The sequence below is a fragment of the Colius striatus genome, chromosome 3 (genome assembly GCF_028858725.1).
Source record: "Colius striatus isolate bColStr4 chromosome 3, bColStr4.1.hap1, whole genome shotgun sequence".
Lineage (NCBI taxonomy): Eukaryota > Metazoa > Chordata > Aves > Coliiformes > Coliidae > Colius > Colius striatus.
In genome coordinates, this window is record NC_084761.1 from 57,108,512 (window position 1) to 57,125,980 (window position 17,469).

The window sequence follows — 17,469 nt, forward strand, 5'->3', positions numbered from 1 at the left end:
GTGTATAAGGTGCAAGGGAAAGTGATGAAGAAAGTAAGGGATACTTTGCCTGGGATTAATGTAGTCAACAAAATGGATAAAGAATGTGAATCTTTGGAACTTTAGCTCAGCTACCTTTATTTGTGATTCATTTTGGAGCTCTGAGACCATTGAATGTAATGCTAAAGTGGTGTGAAATCATAAACAAATTCATGATACAATCCATGCTGTTGGAGAGAAGTGAGAGGGATGACACTTCTGTGATCCTAAATCGGAACAGTGATCATAGTAAGAGAAGACACCACATTGGGCAGCCTCACTACATCCAGGTCTTGCAAAATACTTAGACCAAGTTTGCATTTGCGTTGTCATAATCCCAGAGCTAATGTGAAGTATCTCCCAAAGTTCTCTAGCAGTAAGAATGGAGAGATGAAGGCTCCAAGAAGTACTCTGAAGGTGTCTTTGCACATGGTTGCATTCTTGTAACCCTGGAACTAAACTGACTGGAGAAGTGTTTGAAACCATTTGTTTTTGGCAAATAGCAAAGACTAGGTGAGTTGAACTTTGGTTCTTGCTATGAAGAAACATGTCAAGTAGTCCAGAACTCACAGGACGATGAAAGACAAGTATATGCGAATAGAGACAAATAGATATACAAGTATTTATATATAGAAGTTGCATTTTCAGGTTTGAGTTTCAGATGCTGAGTGAGTTTCCAAACTGGTACGTCACCAGCGTCAATGAAGATGTTCTCCTAGAGGACATTATTTCTATTACCTTCTTGGAACTAGACAACCCATCATTTAGGAAAACATCCATAGGATTGCAGAGGATTGTTGACAAATCTCCCTGAAGTTTCTTTGGTATAAATTGGAGATGGAAAGGGGTATTATACAGGCTCACCCTTTTAGATTGGAAAATCAGTGTAAATCATGCATTAAGTTATTGAGGACAAGATTCTATTTGAAGAAGGATGAAGTGAGTGTGTGACATTTAAACTTTTAAACATTTTGAACCTCTCTAAATTTTCCAGTGAGGCTTTGTGTCCCTGAAAAATAATTTAAAAACCTGATATGGAAGTTGCTCTTAAACATTTAGCACTTTGTTTTTATCAATTGTCCTTTATCAGGCTGTTTTGACAGTTTAAACAAGTTGAAAAAAAGAGATGACGTCAGAAGCCCCGTAGTATCTCCGGTCTAGAAGACATTGTGATTTATTAACACATTGCAAATGGTTCCTGACAAGAGCATTCACAATGAGCACAATGGGCATCGAGCACAGTGCTCGCAGAGTGAGTATTCTCCGTATCAGAAAGTAAGTCTTCCTTCATCCTTTGCTTTCTAGGATGCAGCAAAGCTACCTTAGAGATGATATTTTATAGTTTTTCCAGGGAGGTCAATGAAATACACTCGTGTTATTCAAACGATACTGTAGTACAGAATCTGTCATGGAGCGCTCCGAATATCTGTGTAGGTTTTTGACAGTGGGTTTTACCTCGGCGGGACTGTATGAATGCCATGCAGGATCAAAGGATTTCACCAAATAAAATAAAGAAGCCACGTAGAAAATGTACCCCGCATTCTTTTTTTTTTTTGCCTCTGCTTGACCAAAAGCTTTAGTTGCTTCCACTCGCATCTTGCGGCTCCGGTGCGACCCACCGCGCTCCGCTCCTCCCGCCGAGGCCCAGGGAGACGGGCGCAGCGGCCGGTCCCGCCCCTGCCCACCGCCTCCGCCCGCCCCCCGCTCCGTCCCTGCCTCCCTGCCTCCTGCCGGGGCCGGCGGCAGCTGCGCGGCGGCAGGCGGGCGGGCGGGATGGCGCTGCGGGTGCTGCTGGCGCTGTGCGGGGTGCTGGCTGCCTGCCGGGCGGCGGAGCTGGGGGCCGGGGCCGGCAGTAGCCGGCGGCGGCGGCTGAGCGCCGAGGAGGGCATCTCCTTCGAGTACCACCGCTACGCCGAGCTGCGGGAGGCGCTGGTGGCCGTGTGGCTGCAATGCCCGGCCATCAGCAGGATCTACACGGTAGGGCGAAGCGCCGAGGGCCGAGAGCTCCTCGTCATCGAGATCTCCGACCGCCCCGGCGAGCATGAGCCCGGTAAGGGGGGCGGCGGCGGCGGTCCGCACCTGGCGGCAGGTCCCGGTGGGACTGCTGCGGCGCGCCCGCGGTATGGGGCAGCGGGCAGGCGTGCTGGCCCTAAAAATACCCGCCTCGCCAGCGTCACCGACTGCCAGCGATCGCCTGCGCTCAGCTGCCGTTGGATTTAGCACCCCGTTGAGGAGCGAAACGCGATAATTTCCCTGTAAAATTTCAGAAGACGTCGCGGTAGGGATGGGCAATGAACGCGCTGCCGTCTGCTCTGCGAGCAGCACCTGATGCAGATGTGCTGGAAGGGAAGGCGGTGGCTTCCCCCTTCGCTGGCACCAGCCGAGCTGTCGGGAAAGAAAGCGCCCGTACGAACGTGCCCGTGTCAGCCGGGTAACGCGGCCGGGCTGCCTGCGGAAACCCGCCTTTGCACGGATGCCTCGGGATTTGGGGTTTTGTGTGCCTCGGTCTTGAGGCATTTCTTATCAAAGGCGATGTGATTGACGCTTTGCATTTGTTTTATGCCCATGAATGTGCATTTTTCATCGTTTCCAGTTTCAGGACTGATAGCATCATGTATGTGAAAAGGCTTAATCTGGAAAGCTGCTCAGTACCAGAGGCCCAACCACAAGCCGCCTGCAGCCATGTCTTCACATTTCCCTCAGCAGGTTACAGAACGAGTCTTGCAGTCGTGACTTTTAGGTGGAGATGTGGCTTCTGTGGCGATTTGGTCTGTACAGTTAGTGCTTAATGCTGTGCCTTATGACCTGAATATAACCTTACCTTACATCCTCAGAGGACTTAGATTTTTTTACTGACTATGTTAGGGCTACTGATAAAACTTTCATAGGAAATGAGGTTGTAGAATGTTGGACATAAGGAAGACAGAAGAGGAAGGCAGAGTGACAAAGCATTGTCTTGAAAAATGTAGGAATTGCAGTGAAATTGGAAGCATTTCTTTGTGCGATCTTGCTAGGAGGGGTGATCCTGAAGCTCAGAATTTATCTGCTGCCAGTATGTAATTTGTATGCTAGAATGATAAGCAATTAGTACTGTGACTTTGTGTTACTGTCAGGGAACAGTACATCTACTACATCTACTACAGCTCATTTATTTGGCTTTTTGGTCAATGGGGACATAAAGAGCACTTTGTGCAGTCCAAGATAGGGCTGTGGATCTTCATAGAGGTGTTGGTGTCAATGATGTGAGAAAGGGTTTGTCATTGAGCCCAAGCAAAAGAGAATCCAACGGTCTATCAATGAGTGATAACAAAACAAAATTTCCTATGGGTTGCATCCGCATCCAAACTACAGCAAATGTCAAGCATTGCCTGGAACATGCTCTATCCCTCACAAAGGCAGCCCTATAGATGAAAAGGCCACATGCTGTAGTGTCCAAATCACGTGTTAGGGAATGTGATGAGTCCTGGCAATCTTTACCAGTGAATGCTGAAAATGCTGTTTTTTTGCAGAGGATTAACACGTGTTTAAACCAAAGCAAATTCATTGTTTCATTTCAATCCTGTTTCATCCTGCAAGGCATTAAGCGTTTCTCAGAAAGTGGAAAGCTACTGCAGGTTTCTCGATCTGCAGTGGCACATGAGAGAAACTCAGCATGTTTTTAGGAAGGGCAGCAAGCCAGACCCCATGCCTGGTTATGGTTGTGCTCCTTTGAAATAATTGTAAAGAGATCAGTAACATCCCTGCTTCTTTGTTACAAAGCCTAAGCACCTACATATTAGGTGTTTTCTTCTTAATAAGATGCCCTTTCTTCCGCTCTATAGTAAAAGGAGGAATTCTTTTTTTTTTGTTTGTTTGTTTTGTTTTCTATATGAGCTTTTTTAATGTGTGCAGTGAAAGAAGTAGAGCCTTGTATGAGCCTTAGCAGGAAATACGAGGCTGATTCTGCAGCTTGTACCTGAGAGAGAATCCTCACTCATTCTGAGCATCCACGCTTGATTCCCAGGACAACAACAGGAATGAAGATATTTTGTGTGATTAAGGCATGCAGGATCAGGGCCTAGTTTATCAACACCTGTTATTAAAAACAGAGAAGGGATTCACAGACAGACGTGTACTTACAGTTATTTTTTCTTTTTTCACGTCAGGCTAAGAAATTGTTATTCCTGAACATAATCTGCTCCTACAATTCATCCTGAGCATCACATAGTTTATTTTTAAATATATATAAATATAAAAAAAATCCACACTATGGCGCATAAGTTTAGGATCTGCAGGGAGCTTGTGCTTCTAGAAGCCTGGTCAATATTTAGGGATGAGAACTGAATTTTCTAGTGAGCCACTACAGAATAAAAACAATCTTTCTGTTTACTTAGTGAGCAAGTTGATGACAAAATAGATCATGAAAGGGTCAGCAAAGCATCAATAAAGACTCTTTGTACTGACTAAAGACTCTTTGTACTGAGTAAATCAAGTACTACACGTACACGTGTGCATTGCGTTGTCACACGTATTGCATGGCTGTGCAGCATTGCATGAATGCACTCGATTGTATGCAAGCACATGAATCAACTTGAATTTTAGAGTATCAGCTATTTTTGACAAAGGATTTGTAATATGTGTGCAATATTTGAAAAAAATGTGTGAAAGAAGTAGGAAAAAATTAGAAATGTGCTCTAGGCTTCCAAAGCAACTGCCACAAATCCTCAGTGAATGAGGCAACTGGAATGCATTGTTAAGGCCTCATCTTTTGCTGGGATAAACATGTGTTATGAGGATTTTTTTTTTTTTTTTAAGTCCCAATACTGCATTTGTAACCAGAATGACTCCATATGAGCCTATCTGGTTTCTTGCATAAGCACACAAAGTGTCTTGGCGAATTTTGGAAACCCAGATTAGTCTCTGGAAGATGCGAACCGATCCTTCGCTGAGCTCTTCCCAGGAACAGACTAAATGCCAGAAGCTTGAGACTGCCTAAAGTTTGTGATCCCACATTAAATACTCGGAGAATGCGCTGCCTTCTCTGCACTCTTGAGCACCATGCTACCTGTGCTTCCCTTGTGGTTGGTTCATGCCAGTCAGAGTTTGACCTAATATTTCTCAGTTTCATTTGTGGGTTTTTTTTTTTTTTTAATGGTAGCAATTTATTTAGACTGATACAGCACCTGTATGGGAAATTAGAGGCTGCAATCACTGATGGTAAAGAAGCCCTAGAATAAGGAGAAGCAAAATCCAGAGATGAAGATCACAGAATTACAGAATGGCACGAGTGCAAAGAGACTCTAAAGATCATCTATAGTCAACTGCCCTGCTCAAGCAGGTCCACCTAGATCAGATCACTCAGGAATGCAAAGATATTTGAATTTTAACAAACACATTTATACTGAGGCAGCTGTTCCATGCAAATAACCACACTTCGAGTCAGTGGGAGCTGGACAGTTAAGGCAGAGGAAGACTTAAATGAGAATCTGTCAGTGATTAAGTGTAGAAGGTGTTGTATGAACTTAGACTGGAAGGGTTCAAAAGATTTTGGAGTAGCTTTGGTTATGTGAGGAAATAAAATTTTGTCCTTGTACTTGTCAAAAAATTGGCAAACTTGCCAGAAGATGTAGGATGGCAAGGTGAGATAAAGCAAGGAGAAAGAGGTTGTGGGAGGTTGATGCACCAAGGGAAACCAGAGGCCAGTTGATAGTAAAGCACAGATTATTTCTGGGACAAACTAAACAATATTTTGCCTTAATTCAGATGTGGGAGAAGACTGAGATGTCTGATGGTCTGTTGAGCAAATACCACATGGATGCTGAACTCTTGAGGCTTTATTTTTATTATCCTAACTAAGCTCATTTTGAGCATAAGTTTGTATTCTTTAATAGCAATGAAATATATTTAGAATTGATTAATGCCAAAACCAGTTCCTCCACTGTTAATGTTGAGCTGCTTGTTTAGGCATGCTGCCACTTCTGATTCATTTGTACCATTGATTTTAGTGGTACAGTCCCCTCCATTAGCGCCTCACTTGGAATGTGAAAATGAAACATTCTGACGTTTTCAAGATTCCTAGGCTGTTTTTTTATTGTTTACCTGAAAAAAAAGCAGATAGAAATGTCTCTCAATTCCTACTTTAAAAAAAAAAAAAATTAAGATTTTCATAATGGTTATTTTCCAGTGTTTAGTTTTGTGGAGAAATGCTCAAAGTAAGTTGGATTAGTTGACAGGTTACGTGTGTCACAGATACAGACTGAGAATTACTTTTGCATCAACTGGATGGGAGAGAGGATACAGAGTTTATGGCAACAAAATTATTTGCAAATTTGATTTGCAATAATGATGTGAAGGAACTGGGGCTGTTTAGTCTAGAGAAGAGACTGAGGGGGAATCTCATTAATATTTACAAATATATCTAAATGGTGAGTGTCTGGGGGTTGAGGCATCCCTTTTTTCTATTATATCTAGCACAGGACAAGGGGTAATGGGAAGAAGCTGGAACACGAAATGTTCCGTTTACACATAAGAAATCAATATTTCACTGTGAGGGTGAGGGAGCAGTGGCACAGGCTGCCCAGGGAGATTGTGGAGTCTCTTTCCTTGGAGGTCTTCAAGACCCGCCTGCACACGTTCCTGTGTGACCTGATCTAGGTGACCTGCTTCTGCAGGGGGGTTGGACTAGATGATCTCTAAAGGTCCCTTTCAATCCCTGCCATTTTGTGTGATTTTGTGAAATTTGTGACATTTTCATCAAATTGTTTATGCTAGAGAAAAGGGAAACAGAAATTCTGAAAATATTAGAATAATGGCATTTTGGAAACAAAATATTTCATGTTTTTTTCAAAACACTATTTAATTTAGAAGTTTTTTTCAATGCTAATGATTTTGTGGTTCATCCTACTCCCCAGAAGCGTCTTTAAAATACCTCAAATAGAAGGAAAAGGTTTATTTGTAGTTGAGTGAGACATCTGATTTTCTATAAAATTACTTACTTTGGACTTACTGATTTTGAACAACAGTGAAATGTTGTGAGCAGGTGAGGCAGGAGCCCACTGCTCGTGAGCTGAACAGCATAGCTGTGACTTAGAGCATTTGCAGGACCCTGTGGGTGTGACTTCAGTCGATTTTGTGAGGTGCAACTCAGCTATGTTAATCCTTGGATCCATCACTTTATTGAAGACTCTACCTGGCATGGTGGGGAAATGGGTTGGGTGGGTCAGTGCTGGCACTGAGCCTAAATAAGCTGCTTGACTTCCCAAATTGCAGCTCCCGTACTGACCCCCTCAAAGTCACCCAACATTAGGCTTTCAGTTTCTCACACTCCAGCCCTGCAGTGCTGGAGCAATTTCCTCCTGCAAAAAATGTTAATTAAAGGATGACTGAAAGAGAAGTGAAAATCATGCCTCTACTGTATATTAATGAAAAGGGAAATCCAAGATCTGTGTGCTAATACAGAAACCATACCTAGGGTTTTTTGCTGTCACTGAAGTGCTCCCTCATTCAGCTGGGGCACCAGCCATGTGAGCTAAGAACTTCTGTGATAAGAAATTGTGATAAGTAAAGCTGACACATTGACAGGGGAAAAAAAATGTTGCCTGTAGTGTTTGTATTTCACTGTCGTGCAAAAAGCATTTTTTAAGTTTTTTTTTTTTTTTACAGTGACTGTAATTTAAATGACTCTGAGGACTGTGAGCAAGTGCTGCTCTATAAAAAAAAAAGAGAACCAACAGCAGCAAGAAGAAACAAATGTGTGGGAGACAGCTGTGATTTCAGCCCAGCGTGGGCAGGCATCCCATGGTACTGGTAACCTGTGTGTCCTGTGGGCTGCTTTGCTTCAGAGGGGCCAATGCAGAGCTCGCCCCTGCAGCAGGGTGTTTTTGCAGTTGTGATCACATCAGATGGTGCCCACCTCATCTCTTGGTTGTGATGAAGTCACCAGATGCAGCTGTTCTAATTTTATCACTGACAATTGCACTTGATTCTAATGCTGCTTTGCCTTATGCTTGGAATTTGCAGGTAAAGATCTTGTGAGCTCTTTGACAGGCCCTATTAATATTTCCCAATTTTGCAGAACATTAACACAAATTTTATAAGTGAAGAGCTCGTTATTAAGATATTGGAGAGCAAGCCTAATTTTTACATGCTTGAGGTTTAAGCAAACAGCAGTTGTTATCTATGGATACTCATTTTGCACACATTGGGAGTGCTGAAGGATGGGAGCTGGTCGCTGGCCAGTGGGTTCCTTGAGTTCATATTCATCCAGCTGCTTTGCACAAAGGTAGGAGTTGTAAATGGGTGGACATAAGCAAAGCCCTTTTTATCAGGAGTACAGGAAATGCTGTCACATTCTTCTGTAGCAGTGGTTCAGCTTCTCCTGGCTTACCTCTGCAATCCTCTTTGAAGGTGAGCTGCTCTTTGGGTAGCAAGGCAACAAGAGCACAGTTCCAAATGCAGAGTGAGAGCGAGGCAGCTGCTGCTGTCTTTTCAGCAATGTGTAAAATAAAATGCAGAATATAAACTCGTTGTACCTATTATTCATGTAGCCTTCTGCATTTTGATTTTTTCCTTTCCTTTGTGCACCAGGGAAGAGATTTTCTTTCAGAACTTGAGAGGACGTTCTGGCTTTCTCATCAAACACAGCAGGGGATACTCTCCCAGCTTGCCTTCTGGGAGTGCAAATCTGGGGCTGGTTGTACCTCTCATTCTGGAGAAGACTGTGAGGCTGTAATTAACTTTGCAGTGAAATCCCTTGTGGGTTGTAGTGCCTCTTAGGGTAGCCCCCCCTTGAGTCTCCCAGCCAGGATTTGGCCTGGGGTAATCTCTGACAGCACGATTTTAATGCTGCCAGCCTTCAGAGTGGGATGTCCAGTGTCCTTCACCAATTGTGTGGGTCACACAGGCCTCAGGAGGGCTGTAGGATTTGCTGGTAACAAGATGGCTGTCTGTACATGCTGAGAGAGTTTTTTAAAAGCATCTATTTTAAGAGCCTCAAATAACTTAATATTTTTTGAATGTACTTAGTAAGATGCAGGTTTTTTAAAAACAGGGATTTTTTTCCTTACTACTTTCTTTCTTAAATAAACGTGTATTTCCTTGATATTTCTGCTTTTGTCCTATCTCAGTTTTAATGTTTAGCTAAAACAGGTGCTCACAAACCTGATGAAAATTAAAGAGAGGTAGGCTTATTTACAGATCACATTCACAGCTAGTTGTTGATGCCATTCATGTTCCCATTGAAGTCAATGGAAATTCACAGCAAGCTTCTTCAGGCAGCTGTGCTAGGCAGTCTCTGCAGTGTTTCCTAGAGATACAATACCCTTATTTCAAATTGCTTCACTGGCCGAGATATTTAAAGGCTTCCTTTTTTGTTAGATCATGTTAAAAAGAGTTAAGAGAGGCTTTGTGATACCTGCGAAAACACTGTGGATCACAGCCACAGCATGTCATAAGTTTCTCTTTTATTTGCTGGAATAACACAAAGGGCAAACAAGGTGTAGTAAAACGGGCTGTAATCATTGAGAATAAACATGACTTCACAGAAGGCAGCTGTTTTATTTTTCAGGCTTAAAATTAGTCTGAGTATGTAGAGCATTCAGAGTTTGTTGGTCTGACCCAAGCTGGTTTTAACAATCTCAGTCCTTTTGAAAGAGTTGATTAATTTATTTCAAAGAGAAGAGTTGTCATCGCCTCCCACATCTGCAGAACACCTTAACAGTTCCCAGTGAAAACAGGTGGTGAGCCTGTTTTGTTGATTTGGTTTAAAGGGATGTTTTATTATGGTGACATTAACATGGACTCCAGAGAATTTGTGAAAGTCTATAAAAACATGGGGATTTCGTAAGCTTTTGTGAGACATTTTGTTAAAGGCAGTGAATTGTAATTTTGTCATTTATCAAAAAGTGACCTTGTTATTATAGTTACTCTTTAATCGAGAGAGAAACTGTTTATTTTTCTATACTTTAGCCATCAATATCTAAAGCTTTTAAAAAAGTGCAAGACAAAGCAAAAAACCAAAATTTTTGGCTGTAACAACAGTTTCTCAGCTGATAACCTGGGATTAAAACTAATTTGGGATTAAAACTAATTTAGAATTAATTCTGTGTGCTTTCCACCTAGTATTTGTTTTCAAAGGTGGCATGTGATTCAGGATCCTACATGCTCTGCTTGCATATTCATGCTGTAATCTCCCTTCGCTGGTTAGCAGGTAGACCTCTTGATTGGGCTGCAGTGTCCTTTGAAAACATCTATTTTCTCTACTGACTCTAAGAGGAGCTGACATTGGACAGGCTTCTAATTTAGGAACGTGTGCAAGAGCTTATAGTTAAGTCCAGATGAATCCCAGCTGTCGTATGTCGTCATCTAAAGTAGTCTGTCCTTTATATGCTTTCTTTGTGGAATGTACTATTAATGAACTCTATCTGATCTTTTCTCAGCAGATTAATGTACATTGTTCAGTCTTCATATCTATTTTAATTCACGTTCTTCCTTAAAAAAAGTTCATATGTCACAACTTTTTATGGTCTGCACTTTCTTTTTAAACAAAAGTCCCGTGCATGTGTTACCATAGACTGTCTCTTTTTTTTTTTCCTATTGAGATGGGAATTAACCTGGAAAAAATATAGTTCAAGTAACTTAAAATTTTGTGGAGTCAAGGAAGAGTGAAAACTGCAGCGTGTACTTTAAGGCTTCTGGGTCAGGTAATTAAAGTGATGGGTAGAGTTGTAAGCAGCAGAGTAGAGGGTTATTTTATTTGGAGTAAGTTGCACATCAAAAGCAATGAATTCTGTGGGATTGGGATGTTCTATTTGAAGTTTATTTTGTGGTATGCTGAGGTTCATGGGTTAGGAGCTTTGCAGGGTAGTAGTGCTGGAAAAGCATCTTCACTTGCTGGGACTTGGGATTTTGGAATCGGAGTTCTGCCATATTGTGAAGAAACAATGGTTTGTGCCTTGATGTGGCAGCTGCCCTGTAGTACTCAAGTTGTCACCTCGCTTACTCCTTTCAGGGGCACTGCGGGGGTGGGGGGTGAGGATACTAGAAGAAAAGTACAGTCTTGGTTGGTAGTACCTGGCCCTTTGGAGCAGAGGTGCTAACGTTGTACTACCTGAACCAACACCAGCTTCATCTTCCTGTGACAGCAGTAAGGAACGGGATGATTGTCAGAGTGTTGTGGAGTTTGGGTCAACACAAAGACATGCATTGGAAATGAGTCTGTGTAGCTACAGTGTCCAGGTATGAGAGAATCTTGGATCATAAACTCATGATTGGCAGTTTGAAGACAGTAAACATTTGTTTTTAATTATTTCTCTTTCTGAAGTGAGACATTTATAACTGTATAAGCTAGTAGCTGTTTCCTGGTTATTGTTTGTGTCAAATTATGAGCAAAACCTGACATTCATGTTTACTCACAAGATAAGTCTAATGGAGCAAGTTTTGATAGTAATTTTTTGTATGGAACTGTTCATGACTGTGGAGTGTGAGCTACCTGATTTAGAACCAAAGAAGGTACTACTCTGGCTACAGAGCCTGTCTATGGTGTGAGAACAGCCATCATATGCCACTTTGAATACTTAGGTACAGATCTGCCTTAAAACTGAGTGGAAACAATTGTTTGATCAGGCAGTACATCTGATAGGCCAAGGTTTAATAAGATGTTTTCTTGTGAAAAACATCCTTGCTACTGTACCTGTGTGTTTTTCCCCTGAGATTTCTAGCTGCAAGACATGTCATTTGAATGTCCTTTTATTTTTGTGTCCCTTAAAAGTAAAGGAAACCCACAGTGTGACTATCCTTCAGTCACACATTACTATCCTTCAGTGTCAGAACAGTGCATTCCTTGCCCATTATAATTCAAAATTAACTTTTTTTCCTATGTTAAACAATGTTTTGTGGTTTGGACTGGCTCTGCATTTTGACTTATTGCACAAAAGCACAGTTCTGGAACTATAAACAAGATTGGATGGAGCCTAAGCCCTGAATATACACTTTTTACACATGGAAAAAATCATTACTTCAAAGGGAGCCTTATGACTATGGTAAGCTGACTGTCCCATCTCAGATCTCCACCTGATATAGAATAGACAATACTTTAATTTGTCCTCCTATCCATCTGCTGAGCATCCACAAATCAAACTGAAGTCAGGGGAGTCTTTGTTATAAACAGGAGGTTTATAGACTCTAATGTTTAAGCCAATTTGTGTATGTGTCCTTAAGAAAGAAGGCTAAATGTGACTTTGATTCTGTAATATAACCTGTACTTGAGGAATGAGTGATCAAAGTTTATACCTTTCTTTTCAAAGTTTTCTTTCCTTTTGGTGACATCAGTACCTAGTTGCATGGACAGAAGAAAATAGCTGTGGGGTTGGGAACAGGGCTATCACATGTTTAAACTTTAAACACTGTGATTGTAGGAAGTTGTTTCACAGACAGCAGAAGCGGCTTTGTGATAAAGGATGTCTGGCTTCTTCTTTCCTTTTTTGGATAAGTATATCCTCTCCCGGTGCCTCAGGTTCTTGTCTTCTGTGCTGCAGGTTAGTGTGTGGCTATGCCATGTGCCCAGTGTTTAGACAGCACATGGTTTGGCATTTGATCTAACTTTAAAATGCAGGTTCTTCCTGCTTCCTGTCAGTTTATTGCTAGTAGCAAATAGCCCCAATACTTGTGCTGGCTCAGCTATGTCAATGGGTATATGGTGAGGAGGAGTCAAGAGTTTCTCTCCAGATTTACCTGCTGCAGAGACACTTTTTTAAAAAAATAATCTGCCTAGATAGCAGAGGAGTGTGAAGAAGGCACCAGTTCTTCCATTCCTTACAGTGCTGGTAGGTAGAATCACAACAGAGACATTTATATTTGTGGCAGTTATATATGTGTTACAGTTAGGGTAACAAATCCATAGTGCAAATAAATAGTACAGATCTTTAGTGGAAATCTTATAGTACAAGTCTTTACTGGGAAAGTCTATAAATGAACAGAAACAGAGGAGCATCTGTTCCGTGATACTCTGTGGTGCAGCTGATAAAAATAAATTCTGTATTATAACAGTAGCCAGTATAAAGTGAAAAAGTACCTGACAATGGAAGACTCCCTGAATAGAGAAGTTTAAGGGCTAACAAGCTCATCTGACTTGAAAACTGAAGAATTGTCTGAAATAGATGTTGTCATGGAGACAGAGGATTAGAAGCCTGAGACTGATTTCATTGGTCTGCTGCTAGCACAAGTTGCTTGTTTGAGTAGCATTAATATGTTGTCTCATGCTGCTTTATATGCTGAGACCATCTGGCGTTAGTGGTATTTAAAGGTGCAGTTCTGTTATGGAAAGAGTTGGCCAACATGGTTTGATTTATGCTTGTAAGATGAATTACAAGAGTTAAGAGGTCTTTGAAAAGCTGCCTCATGCACTGGATGAAAATTCACAGTGTGTACAGAGATGAAGTGTGGCTCTGGGAAGCGGCACAGGGTTTTTCAGGGTTTATTTTCAGCACATATTTTGAAATATTCACTGCATAAATATGCACTCTTGTGTGTTTCTTCAGACATGTATGTGAAAGCAGCCACATTTCTCTCTTCAAAAATAAGCCTTTCACAGCTCCGCCACCTTGAACATGCACAGGATCAGATTGCTCATCGCTTTGTGTAGTGAGGAAACGTATTCCATAGAACAAATCATGAACAAAATAGGAACAATCATGAACCAAATAAGGTCTAACCAAACAGAGCCCCTCTAGGTTGCTTCAGAGTCCGTGCTTTCAAGAGGAAATATTTTCTTTTAGTTTGAATATATACCACTGAAAACAGTTTGTAGCAGAGTGTTTGATAAGAAAGACAATTTGTAGACACTAAGATAAACCTTATCTTTGATCTATTTATAGCTGCGAGTCTTCATCTGCTTTCCTTAATACCACTCTAGAGTGGGAATTATCTTCCAAAGGAGCTTATTTGATAGTGCTGACATTACTCGGACACTTGCAAATTTTCACTGTTTAGTTCTTTTATAATCATGACACTTAATTATTTACAAGGGTTTCTCCCCAGAGGAGATGGATGATTGAAGAATGATGAAGTAATAGCCAGAAAATGTTCCTGCCTGAGCTTATGTGTTCCACCAAGAAGATCTGTTTGTGGGATAAGAACCACAGGAAAAGTGACTGGAGACAAAACTAACTGGAGGCTTTGCTCTCCTGGACAGTCATAAAACAAAACTTAATTTGAAGTTACATCTTGATAACAAACACTATAAAAGCATAGGAAGTAATGCATTTTTACACTCTCAGGGTACCAATGTTCTGAAGCTACTCATGGAAAGCATTCATAATGGTATTCTGCAGCTGCATGATGTTCACAGATATTGATGTGATATTGGATATTGATGTGTTATAATAAAATAAACCAGGGACTTGGGACTTCATAAAATCTTTAGGTTCGAAGCTTTTATTTTGGAGTTCTGACCTTGATGCCAAAATGCCAAAATAAATTCTTCATATAATTTAACTTCATGTGCAAGACCCAAGACATACGTAGCTGTGGATGTCCTAGCTCCTTCAAATAGCTTTAGAATGATTATATTTGATGTTTAATGTTTTTACAGCTCAGTTCTGTTTTAACTCTGTCAGAATGATCACAGGGCCCATGAAGAAAACCAAATAACTTCTCTCCCCAGCCAACTCCCAAACCCCAGTTCCAGGTCTGTAAATCAACTTACTCTCTGGGTTTGGTATTTGGGAGGGGGGAGGTGGGGGTTCAAGGTGTCTTTTTTTTGGCAGGCGGGGGGGGGGCAGTTCAAGCTGTCTTTTTTTTTTTTTTTTTGGAAGCTTGTCATCCAGTTCTCTCAGAGACAAAATTTGGGTGCAGTTTTGGGGATTACTTTACCTCAAGAACTACCTCACAATGATACGGACAGGATTGCTGCAGGACTGCTTGCTGCTGTTATCCCTGAGCAATCTTCCAGTCTTTCCTCATTGTGTCTCACAGCATTACCTCCTCTCACAACACATCCACATGCATTCACAGCGTTGTGCTATTAAAATCAGCCCGAGAGGCTATGATATAGCCTCATACAATTGCAAGCACTTTGAACTAGATAACCCCCCAAGTAATTATTTTTTAAGGAGAGTCTGTGGGGCCCCTTGTAAGCCTTGTCCAACTACGGGAAGGATCACTAGCCCCGAGGAGCAGGGTGTAAGCTGCCTGCGCTGCTGGGTGTGACACGTCTCATGGGTAGCTCTAGAAATGTAGGTGTAGCCTTAATCGTTGGTTTCCAGTTTTGTTGTCAGAAGTGAAAGTTTCTTGAAAATTATTTGTACTTAAAAGCTAATTTCTGAAGCCACTCATTTTGGCCAGATGATACTTCATTTCTTTGCAATATTTGGTTTGTTTCAGTGGAGAGTGTGGAGTCTCCTTCTCTTGAGGTCTTCAAAACCTACCTGGACATGTTCCTATGTGACCTGCTCTAGGTGGACCTGCTTCTGCAGGGGAGTTGGACTAGATGATCTCTAAAGGTCCCATCCACCCCTTACCATTGGAGTCTTCTGTTGCAGGTCCTACTTAAGGGTTCTTTATTGTCTTCTCTCATGACTAGTAACATTGTCTTCTACTCTTATCCATCCACTACATAAAGACTGGGTAGCATAGGGCATAATGTCTCTATGAGTTCCTTATTCACTTGGTAGCAAAATGTACTTTGAATTGCTTTAATTATATATCACAGATCACATGGAGTATTTTCACCATAAAATAGATTGGTGTGAGGTAGGACTGTGAGCATCATGCTACTAACCAGAGTTAGGCAAAGAGGTGTGTTTTGCAAAGGATAGGTGGTCATCTAGAGATGAAAAAATTGCAGTTTGCTTATTGCTGGTGGCTGTCATCTAAGAGTGTTTCCTAGGTTATTTCTATTAAAAATAACTGTATGGATATTGAGTTCAATAGACTTTACTCTATTGGTGATATAAAAAATGTACCTTGGTGCCTTTACGAGCTCCCAGTTCTAATTTAATCTTATTGTACCCTGGAAAGCTGTGAATGGTATGTATTTTTTTGATACAAAGATTAATTTAAAACATTTTTTCTTTACTTTCTTCTCCTTTTTCTCTCTTTTTATTTATTTTTTAATCACTTCAATTGTTTAAAAGCAGCTTCTGAAAATACAGTAAAGATTAAATAGCAGAGAAGAAACAAAATACTAAAGAAAATGTGATTTTGCTACAGATTCTATAAACTATCAGTTTTTTCCTTCCTTAAGGTTATATTATAGGGTATATCAAGATTGTACCAGCTAGAAGGAAGCTGCAGTTGTAATTTACAATAAGAAAATGGCATATTAGTCAGCAATCTGTTTATAGCATTGTGGTTTGGAGGAGAACTTGCCCTCTCTGTAGGAGGTTTTCTAGCAGAATCTCAGGAAAATTGAAGCATCTGCTACTGTAAAAGGAAATGTACATTAAAAACGCCAAGGAGAAACCACAGGCAGGGATCCTTCTCTGCTGGTTATAGCTCTGGCATTAAATGTGCCTTTCAAAGCTTTGAAGGGAGATATAAATCATGTTTACACTTAGTTACATAAAAGAAATAAACAAATAATGACATCAGTGGCTCATATGTTGATGAGATGATTGCTGCAGTTTATAATAGACTGGGATATGTCGTTGCAGTTAGTGTCTGAATTGAAACTTTTGAGCAGAACGTAAGAGTAAAAGGCAGTAAATGTACAGGGTCTTTTGTAGTGTATAGGAGTGGAAGTAAGCAAACAAAATGTTGTCCATATTTTTACATAAAATTCTGATTTGCTTATTGAGATTTTCCTGTGCAGAGTCAACAGGAGTGTGGATCAAACTCTCCTTTCTGATTACTTTAGGTGAGGTATAGTGTGATTTCAATGCAGTCATCCTGCTTTTCTGTTACTTTCACTTTGATTGCCCTTGTGTTACTCTCTGTTGCTTAAAAATACATAGAAATTAATGCAGTACAATTTCTCTTTGTGTTTACTTGGCAAGTTGGATAGCACATGTTTAATTTTTTAAACAGTTTATCAGAAGTGCACTAAGTGCATTTCAAGAAGCATATGCTGGGAGTAATTTCTTCCAACTTTCTCATTAACTGGTTTACAGTGGTGAATTCACCTTCCAGAAAAGCAGTTAAAATTAAATAGCATGAAAATCTGTATGGGTTTCAGTTTTGCACATCATAAAGTCCATTGAAGCTTTGCCAGTGACATCAAGGGATACAGTGTTTAACTGTACCTACACTAAGTCATATGGAAGTGAGATGAGAGGGTAGGCTATATGCATCCTCATAAACCATTACTGATAAAATGAAATAACTTATAATAGGTGAAAATCATATGTGATTCATCTGTATGTGTACATTTTATATTAAAAAAATATATTTCAAAAAGTCCTTGTAGAAAGGAAAAATGAAATCTATCAACTGTTGGCTGTATAGAGGATCCATTTCTTGGGAGCTGTAGCAGAAGCT

The 17,469-nt window shown here is 40.8% G+C and overlaps 1 protein-coding gene across 1 annotated transcript in view; it reads left to right on the forward strand.

The window, feature by feature from the left end:
• The first annotated feature begins 1,243 nt into the window (after positions 1 to 1,243).
• Positions 1,244 to 17,469, forward strand: part of CPE (carboxypeptidase E) — a 59,859-nt gene continuing 43,633 nt past the window's right edge. Inside the window, exons 1-2 of the mRNA XM_061993200.1 lie at positions 1,244 to 1,293; positions 1,593 to 2,068. Of these exons, the coding sequence (XP_061849184.1) occupies positions 1,244 to 1,293; positions 1,593 to 2,068 (526 nt within the window). The remainder of the gene's footprint in view (positions 1,294 to 1,592; positions 2,069 to 17,469) is intronic.